Genomic DNA, 15,931 nt, shown 5'->3' on the forward strand with positions numbered 1-15,931 from the left:
TTTTACGCATACGAGGGAATGAAGAAAAACAGGTCTAGTCCAGTCTCAGGCAACTTCTGCGCAGCTGTCCCTGTGCCCTTCAGCCTGTCTCCTGTTCTGTCCCTCACACCAAAGTCTGGGTTTTCTGGGGCAGGGCCCTGGGAAGACAGAAAATCTAGTTAATGTTTCTGGCACATTCATGATTTCAAAATTAAATAAAATGCTTGCTTTTTTTTTTTTTTTTTTTAAGGGAGAAAATGTAGCTTTTGGATCCCTGTTGCTTAGTGACTGGGCCTTTTGTATAATTGGTCTGAGGAGGGACAAAGCATACTGAGAATAAGAGATTTGGTTGAAGAAAGGAAGGCAAAGTTCAGGTGCAGAAACTGGTGGGTTGGGAGCGTTTGGAGCAGCCAGCAAGCCCTGGGGGGCCTGAGGGAGGTGGAGTAGAGGCCTTAACCAGGGAAACTGAAAGGAAGCTGGACAACTTCTTCAGCTGAATTTAGGGCCTCCCTGGTTAAAATGCCTGAGGCACTGCAGTGGTTTTTTGCCCCTGTCTAGTTTTGCTGGGTCAGAAGTTGCCAGGAAAGTGCTTTCTCTCTGCAAATCAGAAGCAAACGATACAGCAGAGTTTAATGTAGTGTGACTGTATTTGCTAATTTGCTTTAGTTCAGCTGGTAGTGGGTTCTTAAAATGTGCTAATTGACTAGATGACACTAGAGCTTCACTGCTCTCATTTTAGAAAAACCAAAATGGCAATAAAATGCTTCCTAAACAGTTTTACTGATGTACATAATTTAATGGCATGCTGTGTAAATAACATGATGCTTTTGAAAATGGTGCTGGGACTTCCCTGGTGGTGCAGTGGTTAAGAATCCGCCTGCCAATGCAGGGGACGTGGGTTCGAGCCCTGGTCCGGGAAGATCCCACATACCGTGGAGCAACTAAGCCCGTGTACCACAACTACTGAAGCCTGCGCCCCTGAAGTCCGTGCTCCACAAGAGAGGCCACTGCAATGAGAAGCCCACACGCCACAATGAAGGGTAGCGCCCGCTCGCTGCAAGTAGAGAAAGCCTGTACGCAGCAACGAAGACCCAACGCAGCCAATCAATCAATCGATCAATCAATAAATTAAAAAAAAAAAGAAAAAATGGTGCTGACTTCCTGGATTGTAACTAATCTATAAAATGAGTTTGAGTTTGAGCCTTTTAAGGTTATAATGTTAATGAACTTTGTCATATGATTGATTTCTTTATGTTTTTATGTTCACCACAAACGTGTAATATTCCTCTGAAATTGAGTGCATGCGGATTATGAAGAAGGATGCTCATTCCAGCCTGAGCATGCTTTAAAACTGTGCTCACATTGTAAGATACCAAGCAGATGGTAGGAGAGGGCTGGGAGTGAATTTAGGACATGAGTTCTGCTGGGTTTGGTGATGGTGAAGCAGGCAAAGTGCCTTTCCCTGAGACTGGGCAATTGCAATAAGTATACAGATGAACCTGTTAGGAATTTTGCATGTACAGAGTCAGCTAAGAATGCCAAAGGAGTCTGGGAGATTTTAATAGCAGGTCCTAAAGCAAAGTTGAAATACTGGTTTAGTTTTCCTTTTACCTCTCCAGACATGGAAAAGGAAGGACCCTTTTCAGCAGAGTGGAGCAGAGGCCCTGCCTGGTATGTTAAGTGGGAAGTGGCAGGGCTGGCAGGCAGTAGGAAGGGTGGGTTCTTTGCCAGGAATTAGCTGTGGGACTTTGGACAAGTCACTTAGCCTGTTGTTAGACAGACTGAGAAAACTGTACCAAAAACTCATCTAAAGCCCTTATTGTGCATTAAAAAGAAAATCTGAGACCCAACTCTGCCCTTCTTACTGAGGAATCAGCTCTCCCGGCTTCCCCAGTGGGTGCCTTGCCAGGACAGAGTGATGGATGAGAATGAAGTCCTCAGGGTTCCTGCTCCACCCTTTGGAATAAAGGCTTAGGGTGATCAGTTCCTGGGTGAACCTTCTATCCTGTGGATAAATTTAAATAATTTGTCCAACTGATTTAATAATTAGATTGAGTGCTCAGCTGAAGGTTCCCTCTCAGCCTGTAAGCCTTTCTAGGAGGGGCTGTCTCTGTGTTCCTTTCAGCCACCCTCTGAGGAAGAAACACCTGAAATGTGTCCAGCTCAGCCCGGTGTCCTGAACGGGAGCTGGGTTGCTTTTGCCTGTTTGGAAGCAAAGTCATGGGTGTGGTGGAAACATATTGCCCCAGTTTCATTAATACTTTTTCCTGTACTTCAAATACACTTTAAGAGTTTATTTTCAGTTGTGTAACTTGGGGAGGCTGCACCATTTTTCATTTGTTACCTTCTTGTTATTTTGTCTTGTTATTTTTTTTTAAATGAAGAATATAATACTGCTCTGTGTCGTCAGCCCCTTCTTATTTAATGTCAGAATTTAATACTTGCCTCCACCATTTTCTTTTCATAGTAAAATCTTATTTTGCCCATATATTATTCCATATAACGTCTGTCTTTTAGCCCGAGAGACAGTTTTACAGTTATGTACTTAGGTTCCCATTCTAAAATGTGTTTCCCTCTGATCTCTCCTATTTTTAATTTTCTTTCATTTTTTTTTAAACATCTTTATTGGAGTATAACTGCTTTACAATGGTGTGTTAGTTTCTGCTGTATAACAAAGTGAATCAACCATACATACACATATATCCCCATATCCCCTCCCTCTTGCATGTCCCTCCCACCCTCCCTATCCCACCCCTCTAGGTAGTCACAGAGCACCGAGCAGATCTCCCTGTGCTGTGTGGCTGCTTCTCACTAGCTATGTGTTTGACACTAATTTTCTTTCATTTTAAAATCACTGCCCTACCCATGAGTGTTATGGGGACTTCTGTTTAATACAACAGCAACTACTTTTCATCTTAGGCTTTATTTTATCATTTCTCTCCCTTAATTTTTTGTTTTTCCTTTTCTGTTATGAATGCAAGATAGCAATGTGATATTTATGAGAGGAGAGACCTGGCAGGGGATAGATATCTTCTAAATTAGCCACATAAAAAGTACAGGTTTTGAAAACCCTTGCCTGTTTTTTTTATCAATTGCATGATAAAAATGTGTGTTCCCTTTGCTCTTTAGATTCTGGGCCATGGTTTTAGCTTTTATTTACACTCCTCTTGGGTTTGGTAAAAAATGTAGTACGGCTGAGAGAGTACTTAAAAATATGCTGTAATGCTTTGTTACAACTCTACAGCTGGTTATATTGTACCTCTGCAGTTGTTTCTTAAGCTACAAATTAATTTTTTAAGCTATGTTAGAAGTAGCAAGTCTGTAGTGATCTAACTCTGCTCCAGTAGTTTTCTTTCTCCAGCTCTCACTCCTTAGAAGCTAAACCTGATTGAAAATGTGGCTATCTCTGCCTTCCTTGTGATACTTAATATTTTAAGTATGAAAATACGTGAAGCATAGAAATGTGTACAGATAATTCCCAGTTTGAGAATCGGCAAACTGCGAGAATATGCCATTTGTAACAAAACCCAAGTGCTAGTTCTATTACTTAAACTATTTTTCTTACATCTAACCAATGTTTCTAATATAATTTCTATTGGAAAAGTATGTACCCACTTTGATCTTGAGAGAACCCAGAATTTAGAAATGCAGTGGGTAGAAGGGGGTAAGAGGGAAGCTTCAAGGGAAACTCTAGAAAGTACTGGATTGGCCAAAAAGTTCGTTTGGGTTTTTCCTTAAGATGTTACAGAAAACCCGAGTGAACTTTTTGCCCAACCCAATAGTTCTGTTTGTCAGTCCCCAAGTGTTTAAACACCCATGCTATTTGTTCAGATGGATAGCTTGAGCTGTTTAAAGGATGTCACTTTTTTTTTTTTCCTGTTCACTCTCAGACAGTAAACCAGTTAATTAACTTCCATAATTAGCTTACTGAAGGACTTGAGTTTATCTTTCTCATAAGAAAGCAAACACAGTAAACCCTTAGTGTTTGTTAAAATGTATAGGAAGAACTAACTAGAGGATTGTAAGGTGAATATTTAAAAGCAAAATGGTTTTCTTCTTAAAGGAAATAATTTTTTAAACTTTGAATAATATTTTACAAAAGATAACTTCCTTTTTGGGGGGTTTGGCGTTGAAGGTCTTTGGAGTTGTCATCCTGAACTTTAACAGCCAGCTGCTTAGAGAAGAACTGGACTGCTGTTTCAACTCAGGAACTCTTATGATTTCTCAAAAAGTATATTGCTGGGACTTCCCTGGTGGTGCAGTGGTTGAGAGTCCGCCTGCCGACGCAGGAGACACGGGTTCGTGCCCCGGTCCGGGAAGATCCCACATGCCGCGGAACGGCTGGGCCTGTGAGCCATGGCCGCTGAGCCTGCGCTTCTGGAGCCTGTGCTCCACAACGGGAGAGGCCACAACAGTGAGAGGCCCGCGTACAGCAACAAAACAAAACAAAACAAAACAAAAAAAACATATATCTCCTCCGGTTTCCCTGCTACTTGCAATCCTGATGCATTATGCTAATGGATTTGAATTGCATTAAGTGCGTTAAACCAAAATTCCAAGTAAAATTGGCCCTTGGGTGCTTACCCTCCTCAGTGTTTTTTTCTGTCCTTCCTAGTTTGCAAAATAATCTTTTGCTGGGATGTCCAACTGCACTAGAGCAAACAAAGGCAAAACCCATCAAGGGGTTGTATGTTACTATTTTTGGTGGTAGTTCTTAATTTATATAACTTTCCAGTAAGATCTAAGTCAGGGGGAGAGAGGCAGGGGAAGAGAGGCCCCCCTCCCCCATGTAGGTCTGAGCTTACATTTTCAAAATAATGAAATATGTGCTGCTTTTTCGATGTTTTGTGGCATCCTAATCATATGCTACAAAGATAAGAAAATCAGACATCTTATAAATATTAAAATCAGACATCTTACAAATATTAAAAGGCTTTGCAGGTACAATTAGTGAATTGAATGAGGTTCGTAAGATTCCAGAGGGAAATTTTCAAAACCTATATGGTTTATTTTACATACTCACAAGGTCTTCTGACTTGCATGTCAGAATTAAAGTCTGGGACCTGCAAGGAAGGTGGGAAGGGAGAAGGGCAGTGTGGGAGCCCCAGCTCTGGGGCAGGGGGTGGGGAGGCCTGGGGTCAAGGGGAGGAGAGGGGATAGCTGATCCTCAGTGGCCCAGCCCTTATCCCCTGCACCCTGCTCACCAGTGCCCACCTTGCTTTTTTGCCTGTTCAGGCTCCAGTTTCTTTTCTGAATATTTGTAGTGTTTGCTTTGAAGTCATTGTACACTCAGATCCCATCTCCTCTGCCTCTTACTGGGTTACCGCTGACTTTGAGGCTCAAAGAGGTTGGGTGGCTTTCTCAGTTCCCTTGTCATAAAATAGTACTAATGTCTGTTGCAAAGTAGCAGCAGGGTGAGAGTTGGTACACGGAAAGTGCCTCGCCTATATTGTGACTATTTTTGGCTGCTACCATTTACTGTTATCTACGCCTGTTCCCTGCCTCTCGCCCTTCCTCCCCGCTTTGTCCACAGCACTGCCTGGCACGTAGCAGGCCCTCCGAGCATTTTCCCTTGTGACACAATCACGTTATCTTGGAGAAAGCCATATTCAGCTCCTATGCAGAATTCTGTGCTTTGTGGTCCTGTTTCACTTCATGTCATGGTTGTGTGCCTGTCCTCAGTGTGCTTTGCGAGGTGATTTCCTCGAGAGCTTCCGGACGGTGGGGACTTGAACATTTCTTGTGAGTTTCTCCGTGTGCCTGCTCTGTGCTCTACACGTTAGACCCTCCATAAATGTTGGTAAAGCTGAGATTCTAGCCCCAGAGCCCAACTGTTTGGGGCTCTGTGTTATTTAGTAAATAAACTTATAGTCGGGAGAAAAGTGAGTCTTAAATTCTCGGCTCCTTTAGTATGTACACTCAGAAAGCTTAAAGGTGTCAAATGCCAAAAGGCATTCAGACCTTGCAGAGATTTAATACTTGTACCGTGTCCAGGAGTTTTGAAAATGTATGCCGATGTGATTCAAGTTGTGAAAACTTCAGTCTTGTTCATTTGTAAGTTGGTTTTATGGATGCACGTCTACAGTTCTGTGTAACAGAATGTCATTTCTGAGAATATGGCGATCTCATCTGGAGTCTGACAAGCTGCAGGTTCATTGACATTGGCACAGCTCAGGGCCAGGTTTCCGAGCTCCTCTGTGCTGGACTCTAGTAACTAGAACAAGTAATACCTGCAGCATATTCGCAGGACAGGCCACAGCTGCTGCACAGCTGCCCGGGGGTCTGCGGGAGCAGGGCGCCGGCGCCTGTCCTCTGTGTTCACATGGTGGGCCCGGCACCTTGGCCCCGAATCACATGAACAGTCAGATCTCCTGAGACTTGGCTCTCTCGACTTCTTGTTCTCACTCTCAACCACTTGAAACATAAATTTCATATTCTCAGCCATCTTTTTGAAATATTTTTCTTTTCTTTTTTAGTTTTCTGTCTCATGCTTTCCTGGTCTCTTCAACTTCAATTTTTACATATAAACCGGGACAGGACACTTGTACAAATATAATGAACATAAGTTTGCTACAAAAAATTATTTTCTCTCTCTGAGGGGGAGTGCTCTTTCTCTGTTTAGTACTGAGACCACAAGCAGGCAGGTTTCACTGCTTCCCGAGTCCCGTCCGCCATGGGGAAAATGTTAACAGCGCTGTATTTTCAGGGCGATGGCTTCTTAGGGGAATGGGTCAGGGGTCTTCCTGTAGCTCTGCTAACACGAACGGCATCTCCGCTGTGTGGTCACAGGGGAAGCAGGGCATTTTCTCTACTCCAGGGCTCACCTGCTTTTCAGGTAAAGATCTTCTTTAGAATAAATAAATGAAAATATACATAAATACATACGTAGCTATAACATTTGTTGTCAGTGGGTTTTAATTTTTCGGGTCTTTGAGCTGTGCCAAAAAATAAAGACGCTGTTTAGGCTCTAAGCGTTGTATTTAATACTAGGTTTACTCTATATTATTTTGTAGATTTGAAGAAATTTAGATATAGGGCTTTTCCCCTGTGTATTTCACCGTCAGCTAAAACTGAACATTTCCACAACAAAGTTGCTCAGCTTTCCCACTGCCTTCTAAACAGGCTACCTTTCCCCCCCTGTAGCATCACCATGTCCGCAGACCTCCAAGCCAGATGTCCTAGACGTTTCTCTCTTTCATCATGGTTTAGTAGAATGGGTGCCACGTGGAGTCAGGTATTCTGGATTCTTGAGCTGGCTGTGCTCAAGTGCTCTGAGCTTTATCATTTTTACGAACCCACGAATAGTCTTTATTTTTCCTACCCCCTAAGCATCCTCAGCCTTTTGTGTTTTCATATGACTGTGCTTCTAGGGGAGGGTCTGCCCTCATGTGGCACCTGCCACAGAGACTGTGCTTTTCCCTCCTCCTTGCACGCACCCTCTGGTGAGACATTTCTTGACTGGAGGCTATGACACCTTCTGGCTTCATTCCCAGATCATCACTAGGGCAGACTCAAAACTCACTGATCTTTACAGCTCCTAAAGAAAAGGAGGCGAGGGACTTCCCTGGCAGTCCAGTGGTTAGGACTCTGAGCTTCTAATGAAGCTTAGAGCACGGGTTTGATCCCTGGTTGGAGAACTAAGATCCCACATGCCACGTGGCCAAAAAAAAAAAAAGAGGCAAATTTTTACTTCACAGGGCCATTATGCTGCAGGTATGGGTCTCCTGATAGAATGTGGAGTCAAAACCAGGCATGCATGCAGTATTCTCCCCTTTATAAATGTCTCTCTTAATATATGCATATATAATGGTGTCACACCTTTTCTCTTAAGAATGTTAAAACTGCAAAGTTGCTTAGTTTGTCTTTTTAGGGACAATTCCTTGGAGTTTGGTATCTGTCGTTTATAGTTTCTCTACCTGCAAGAGATGAAACATGCTATAGCTACTTGGTCAATGGCAAAAGCTGGTTTTGATAACTGAAGTTGCAGCAATGGAGGTGTTTTCAGAAACTTTACCAGATTTCTTCTTTTTTAATAAGTGATTATGGTCAACCCTTTAAACGCCAAAGGACTTTAAAATAGTTGAGGCAAGTATTTATAATGCCCAGCATTCTGTTTACTATGTAGCTGTACCACTGGGATACATATATATTTTTTAATTAATTTTTGTCTTAACTACAGGAGCTCTTACCAAAGTAAAGGAGAGTAGGCGACACGTGGAAGAAGGGAAGATGGAGATCCAAAAGGCTGATGGCATTCAGGATCGTTGTAACACTATTTCTTTTGCCACTTTGGCAGAAATTCACCACTTCCATCAAATTCGAGTAAGAGACTTTAAATCACAGATGCAGCATTTCTTACAACAGCAAATAATATTTTTCCAAAAAGTGACGCAGAAGTTGGAAGAGGCTCTTCACAAATATGATAGTGTTTAATGACTGGAGGTTGGATTATGGACTTTTTTTCAGTTCAAGGATAATTTCTACAGCAGAATAAAAACTGCTATCAAAGAGCTATTGCCAACTGTCAGCAGTGGTACAAGGATGGTTTTGTGTTCAACTGAAACTCGGCTGAATATATAATTATGTAGGAAAGAAGCAGTTAATATGGTTATATAATAGAAACAGTACCACACATTGTAACTAAATTATACTATGTATGCCTACACTACCATTGTAACTTTTGGAATAATGATTATACTATTTGCCTTATTGCTTTTTGAAGTATGGGTATTTTAGTGCATACTTTGTAGACCTCAAAACCCATGAAGGGTCTCAAAGAAGCTGGCTGGATAAAAGCCTGCTGCGGATGCCTTTTTACTCTCACAGATTGGGATTACCTAAATTCAACTTATTCTCTGTTTACAAACTCCAACTAGAGCAGCTATGCGACTTTGTGCCTTTAGACTCTTGGTTTTTTCATTTCTCCACCCCCCCACCCCCTTTTTAAAGTAACCACAACTTTTCTGACTGAAAGAGTGAAAGGCCAGTGCACATAATGACAAACTGCTGGGAACCTCCTGTTGATGCTGGGGGCGGGGTGGGAGGATCAGCTGTCATCAGTTTGCCCAGCAAGTTTTGTCTCCTGATACATGCTGGTGAGCACAGTGGAGGGACACGCATGCTCATCTTTGGATGTGGTGTCTGTTAGGGAAGAAAACGGTGCCACTCTGTTCCCTTAGATGCTACAGTAGCATAGCCTCTTCACTCAAGTGTCCTGGAAACTTGGTGTGGAGATTTCATCGAACATGTCTTATAACCCAGAGAAGGAGTCTAATCAATTTGGAGACACGAGCACAGAATCAGTGACAACACACACTCGGTTTTAATTCTAAGGAGGATTTTCTTTTCTTTTCTTTTCTTTTTTTTTTTTTAGCTTGAAGATTTTCTTTTAACATTCAGTGTAATTTTCGTTTTGTTTTGTTTTGTTACTGGATCTACACTGTTAACTGATGGAGACTCCACTGTGATTCACTCGTTTACTTATCAAAAACTTTTCAGGGATGTCTGTAAAATTCAGTGTTATACGTGATGAAAAGTAGTGTTGGTTGATCTAAGGAGGGACCAGAAATAATTTCTACTATTCCAAATGCTGACGGAAAAAAGTAATTGTTTTTGTTTCTGTTTTTAAGTATTGATAAGCCCCCAGAACATTTAACCTTAAAAATTACCTTAAGTATATTCTTTTATTATTATAAGGGAAATACGATGGCTGATAAATACCAAAACGATTCAAAAGCAGCTTAATTTAAAAAGCACAAAGAGATTCTGGTTAGAAATGCCAAAATCTCAATGTTTTTGTAGTTGCTGAGCTCAATAATGTGATTCTTGAGTTTACAGATTTAAAAACTGTCACTGAAAGGTTAAAGTATTTAGTGTTTTTAATGAAGTCAAACTTACGCTGCCTCAGAAATCCCTGGGTATAAAAATGGTAACACAGAAGTAAAGAGGTCAGTTTGAAATGCTGGTGAGTCACATTGATTAAAGAAAAGGGTCAATTTGCAGATAGTCATACAAAGAGAAGGTTATTGAAATGATTACTCAACAGCACATTTACTCTAAAAAGTAATCTCACATGGGTTGAATTTTTAAGATCAGAGTATCATAATTTTGATCAAAATTTTATACCTTAGGTAACTTAGAGCCAGGTTTAACATCATGTGGCTTTGTCTCTACTACCAACATGTGGAACTGTAACCAAATACATTGTTCTTTAAAAAGTAACTTTCTCTTGTTGATTGCAAAATACAGTTCTATAAACAAAACCCATATATATATATATATATGTGTGTGTATATATATATGTGTGTGTATATATATATATATATATATATATATACACACACATATATATATATATATATACACACACATATATATATATATATATGTGTGTGTATATATATATATAAATGTTAATTTTATTGCAGAAGTTTGGAGATTATAATGATAGCATTTAATTTAAGTTTGAGTCTGTATTGGACAAATAAGCACTATGCTTTTCAAATGATTGGAAAATCAGTTTTACTTGCCTCCTTTTTTGGCAGTGGTTTGATTTTGTTTGTTTGTTTAAGTAAAAATCACTAAACTTTGCAAAGGTAGCATTGAAATTATCTGAGGTGTCTTGTATGATTGTGCTTTGGCCAGGGTGGAACATAGCTTAAATTATAAAAACTAAAGATTAAAGAGAAAGGAAGTATAAGTTCATGCTGCCTATTTAGAAGAGAACTTTCATCCTTCATAACTATATAACATTATAATGCCACTGATTCATAAGGGGTTTAAATTAATTCTGTGGGGTAGGACACCGGAATTATTAGTGTTCATTTTCATCTAAGATCTTTATATCTCTAACGTTCTTGGTCCTATTGAAACATTTCAGTATACAAAAATACTGCAATGTTAATACCCAAGAGAAAAGCCATCATAATGTGTATGCTGGTCATTATGATCAGTGTGGTACAGTTTTTTAAAATAAACTATCATGCCCTTCATGCCATGATTTGTCTTTATTTCTATAATTTATACTTCAGATATATGATGTATTTAGAACAGGAGGGCATGCACTTGAGCTTGGCTTTGCTATTTTCATTAGAGACAGAGTCGTTTATATGCTGCAAGTCTAATGCAGCAAGACTGGTTCTACAGCCGTGCATTGGAACCCTGTTTCTCTTCTAGGCTTTTGTATCTGAAGGTACAGTTTAAAGCTGGAATAAGGGAACACATTTGAAAATGAAATGGAAAGTCAGTGCTCCTTGGCTTGAATAGAGTCATAATTGGGATTTTCTTAGGCTTCACTGATACAGTTGTCTTAGATTTATTCATGACAATACAGCAGATTCTTAAATGCTGATTTTTAATTGTCTTGAATTTTGCTGCTGTTCTCTCATCATTAAGGACTTGAAAAAATGTTTTAGTCTCTCAAGTCAAGCATGTAAAGTTTATTGTATAAACTTTTAAATGTCATTCTTTCCTAAGTTCATTTTTTTTATTCATTTACTAAGCCATTTTTTCCATTTATGCCTTTATTTCCTCAGAATCGAATACCATTGTCTAATACTTTTAAATCCATAAGCATTATCCAATTTTCTCATTTCCAACCTTATCTTTGGCTAACAGAATAAGTAAAACAGGATACTATTTATTTACAGGCTAAAAATCTTGAATATTGTTTTTTTCCTTCAAAATATTATGATTAGTGCAGATCAGCCATGTTTATCTTTTAAAAATAAACAAAGGTTGCTTTATTTCTCAGCTTCAATGGAATATTATAATTATTTTTTCTCCAGTAGTCAAGGAGGCATTTATTTAATGTGAAAGACTTAAACAGAAAGATAGAAGAGTGAGTTCACTGTCTTAAGCTTCCATCTGCAGTTGCCATATAAATTGTTCATGAAATTCTGTAGTAAATATGATTAACTTAAAACTATAAGCCATTTGGGTGGTCCCACTGAGTATCTGCTTATGTTAGTAACTTCAGTAACTATTAAGCTTATAGCAATAAATTGTGAGTGAGATGTTTTGAAATAATAGTTGTCGTGAGCCCAGCACCTGACGCATAGTAGGTACTTACGGAAAGCACTTCACACGCTGTCTCCATTGGAAACTGATGCTGCCAGCTCAAACCAGCCTGATCCAGAATGTAAAGGGTCACGGGTGGGTACCGGAACCTGGCGAACCCCACACGGGGCCAAAAGTCCCATCTTTTGGGACTAAGAACTAAGCTTGCCCTCTACATGGGCTTTTTAATTTGTCAATTTCTTTTCTTTATGGGTCTATTTTATTCTTTTCCTGTGGCTAGTCTTTCTCAGCACCTTCTAATACATCTAAAACGGCCAAGCCATCTTGCAGTTCATAAGTTTCCTTGGGCCAGTGGTGGACACCTGACCCAAGCTGGACAAATCAGCTGTGGCCTGGGATTAGGGGGTGGGGCATGAGAAGGAGAGGTTCTCTTAAGAGGGTGTTTGAGGGAAGAAAGGAAACCACAGGAGCTAATGTCAAGTCAAAGGTTTAATTCCACTTGGTCAGGGTCAGAATCAGCCATGACAAGTTCCCCTTGGTCACAGGTTGCTTCTACCTACCACGTGGAGAATTGTTAGAATTCTAACAATTCTCCACGTGGTAGGCTCTGGTGAGTCTGAGGTGGGTGGAGTAGATTTCTAGGCAGAGTACAGAAGGGTGCTATGCTAGGGGTCTGGGGGCAGGAACATGGAAAAACCCAGCTGAGGATTCACTTCTATCCCAGGCCTCTGAGTTGGTGGGCAGTTAATCTAGGATTGGATCATAGCTAAAGCCTTTCTAGGGATCATCAGTTCCTCCTACTTGGTCCTGACCCTAGGATGTCCCAATCCCATCATTCCAGTGGCAGAGATGGAGCTTCCAAAAGTGGCCTGTTTTATTAAAGGCAGTTCAACTTCCTTGGGTGAAAAGAGGCTTAGAAACACACAAGGTGTGTGTATGGTATTCCTTTGCTGTGGGTCCCATCAGCCTATCTGGAAATGATTTCTAAGTTTGGAATGGTCAGACGCATCAGATCTTTTCTAGTGGTTTAAATTTTCAGTCACTCGAGGAAATGGCTTTCAGGACTTAACTAACTGCTGAGTTGCTGGACTTCTCTGTGAGCATAGTGGGGAAGCTGACCCAGCATATCAGTGAGAAAGGCAACACATTGGAGCCAGGGGTCATATTCTAGCTTGTCTACTCTCTGAATGACCTCAGGCAACTCACCAACGCATCTCTGAGCCTCAGTTTCCTCATTTGTATGATAAGCCTACTTAGATTTTATTAGAGAGTATTAGATTAACTAGTATGTACAGTCCTTAACTATTTGGCAGTACTCCCTCTCTGAATAACCATAGGAAGTGATAAAAATTCCAGAAGTAGGTACTTAATAAATGATAGCAATGTTCCCAAACGTTGTGTGATCTTGAGCTAGTCACTTAATCTCTCTGAGCCAGTTTTCTATCCATAGTGGGATAGAGTATCTGCTGCCCAGAAATACTGCAAGAATTGAATGACATATGAAACGCCCTGAGCCCAATGCATGGCAAGAGTAAGAACAGTAAAGATCCCCTGTGATTACGTGAGAAGGGATGAGATGAAGGGTTTAAATAATAAGAACTTCACATCAGCTGTAAGGAATCCATGCTCCAGTCCCCGTCAGGCGGGAGTTCCCACTGTCAGCCACGGTGCTCTCACCTTGGCACCTGTCTTGGCCAGCTCTCCCCATCCAGCCTGGCCTCAGGTCCAAACCCCCATCCTGGTTCCAGAACCCTGGCACAGCATCCTTGCATATTCTGACTCGAAGCCTAATTCACTGCTGCTCAGACCGACCAGGTTTCTCCTGCTGGGGTGAGCAGGGGCTCAGCTCTCCAGAGGTCAGCCCTTTTCCATAAGGCTCCCAACTTGCCCTTAAAGAGTTTAAATACCAGTATGTCCAGGAAGTTGTTCTCTACCAGAATATCTGAAGACAGCTTGGAATTCTGTTTTTACTTACCAAATTAATAATGATTTTATTGACGTCTGCTGTCCTGTATTTGAAAAAAAATACCCATGGGGAAAGCGAAACCTGTAATCCTGGGAAAAAAAGGCAGTTTTCTTAACATGTGGTGCTTTGTAATAGCTCCTATTCTATAATCCATGGGAAGAAAATTTGACTTTTTAGATACCCATGCTGACAGGTGATCCCATGATAAAATGCACAGTTATCTGAAGGATTAAAAACTGTAGGTGTCAATCATCTAAAAAAAACCCAAAGATCTTCAGATACCAATATAGAATTTTCCCAAGAAAAATTACATGACAGAAAAGGGCAGAATCATATTTTATATGCTACCCTTTGAATAAAAGAGAAAACAATTATGTTTGCTTATATATGCCTGGATTATTTCTAAAAGTAGAGACAAGCAATTGGTAACAAGGTAACATTGTTTGCTTTGGGTTCTGGGAACTGGGCAGCAGGGGGTTAGGGGCGGGAGGGAGATTTTTATTTACATGCCTTTGTATATGTTTGAATTTGAATGATTGAATGTATTTTTTGTTTTAAAAATAAAAATAAGGATAAATTTAAAAATTGACAGAGGGACTAGCCAAAAAAAAAAAAAAAAAAGATATACAAAGTAGGATAGAGCCATAGCTCTGTGTCAGCGCCTCTGAGACCCGGAAGCAGGTTATCCAAATGTAGAACGAACAATCTCATGTGAACAGTGGACTCACAGTAGTGAGCAAATCAATCTTCATTGTGTTATTCCTTGTTGAAATCCAACAGCATTATTAGGAAGTGTACTGTTACCAGAATGGGTAAAGTTGACTGTCGAGAAATGTATGACCAAACCATAGTCTTGTTTTCTGTGGTACAGGTTACTCTTTTGTCTTCCTCCCTGCCCTGTGAAACCTTCCACAATGCTCTGATCCCTGTGTCTGTTCCCTTCTCTGCACCCCTGTCACTTCTGTGATGACATTTAGCAACTAAGCACGCATGGATCCTGGGCTGAGATGGATTTCTTTTTCCTACCACTTAGATTTCAAGTGTGTATTCTGCTCTAGGTATGGTACTATAACTGGCCGTTACGTGCATTATTTTATCTACAGAACTCAATTACAAAACCACTTTACAAACAAGGAAACTGAGGCTTCCAGACATTCCGTGACAGTCGCAACAGCCAGAAAGAGGCAGAGTTGGGATCTGAACCCAGGTCAACTGACCCCACAGCTTGGGTTACTCCTATTTGAGAACAGAGGCACAAGTGCTTGAGCCGAGGAGGAGGTGGCGGTGATATTCCCTCTGAGGACCAGCCCTGTCCCCTGTCCTCACTGCCTCGGGACCCGGCCGTGATCGAGGCCTGGGAAGTAAGTGCAGGAGGACTGTGCTTGGAGAACAGGACCCCTGGGACTCGCCAGGTTTGTGAATCACACTAAATTTCATCTTATGAAAGAAACGAAAAGCCAAGACTCTGCGTTTGCACCACCAGCACAGGCAGTGGGCCTTCTTGTGAGGGCTGTTTTCCACAAAGACAGACCTGTGTTCTGGTTCCAGGAGAACAGAAGTGCCGGCTGCAGGAGGACCGGCTCTGCTCAGCTGCGGGCCTGCTTCCACGCAGCCCGCCCAATTCGAATCAGCACCTGGGCAGCAGGACCCACGGTCGCACGTCACTCCCTACCCAGCCCTTTGTGATCAGCCATCGTTTTGACTGTCGGATCCACATGTGCCAGGTTGCTGCTGTGTGTTCTCCCTAAACACAACTGGCAGAGTTTGAAAGGCACAAGCTGAGCTCCAGGAATCAAGAGGAAAGCTGGCCTCCGAGTGGATGGCCAAGGGGGTCTCACAGGTCAAGACCAGGAACTCACCATCATGGAAGCTGTTGGGAGTCTGAAGCCCTAAATAAGATGAACAAGTCACCAGTTGCCATGCTGTTTCTTTCACTCCTTCAATACGAAAATTTTGAATGGAGCCAGA

At 41.2% G+C, this 15,931-nt stretch overlaps 1 protein-coding gene across 1 annotated transcript in view; it reads left to right on the forward strand.

The window, feature by feature from the left end:
• Positions 1–10,302, forward strand: part of SNX18 (sorting nexin 18) — a 56,755-nt gene extending 46,453 nt beyond the window's left edge. The window contains exon 5 of the mRNA XM_024740362.1: positions 8,159–10,302. Within this exon, the coding sequence (XP_024596130.1) occupies positions 8,159–8,412 (254 nt within the window). The 3' untranslated portion in view covers positions 8,413–10,302. The remainder of the gene's footprint in view (positions 1–8,158) is intronic.
• The last annotated feature ends 5,629 nt before the right edge of the window (positions 10,303–15,931 follow it).

The sequence above is a fragment of the Neophocaena asiaeorientalis genome, unplaced genomic scaffold, assembly GCF_003031525.2.
Source record: "Neophocaena asiaeorientalis asiaeorientalis breed wild unplaced genomic scaffold, Neophocaena_asiaeorientalis_V1.1 scaffold57, whole genome shotgun sequence".
Taxonomy (NCBI): Eukaryota; Metazoa; Chordata; class Mammalia; order Artiodactyla; family Phocoenidae; genus Neophocaena; species Neophocaena asiaeorientalis.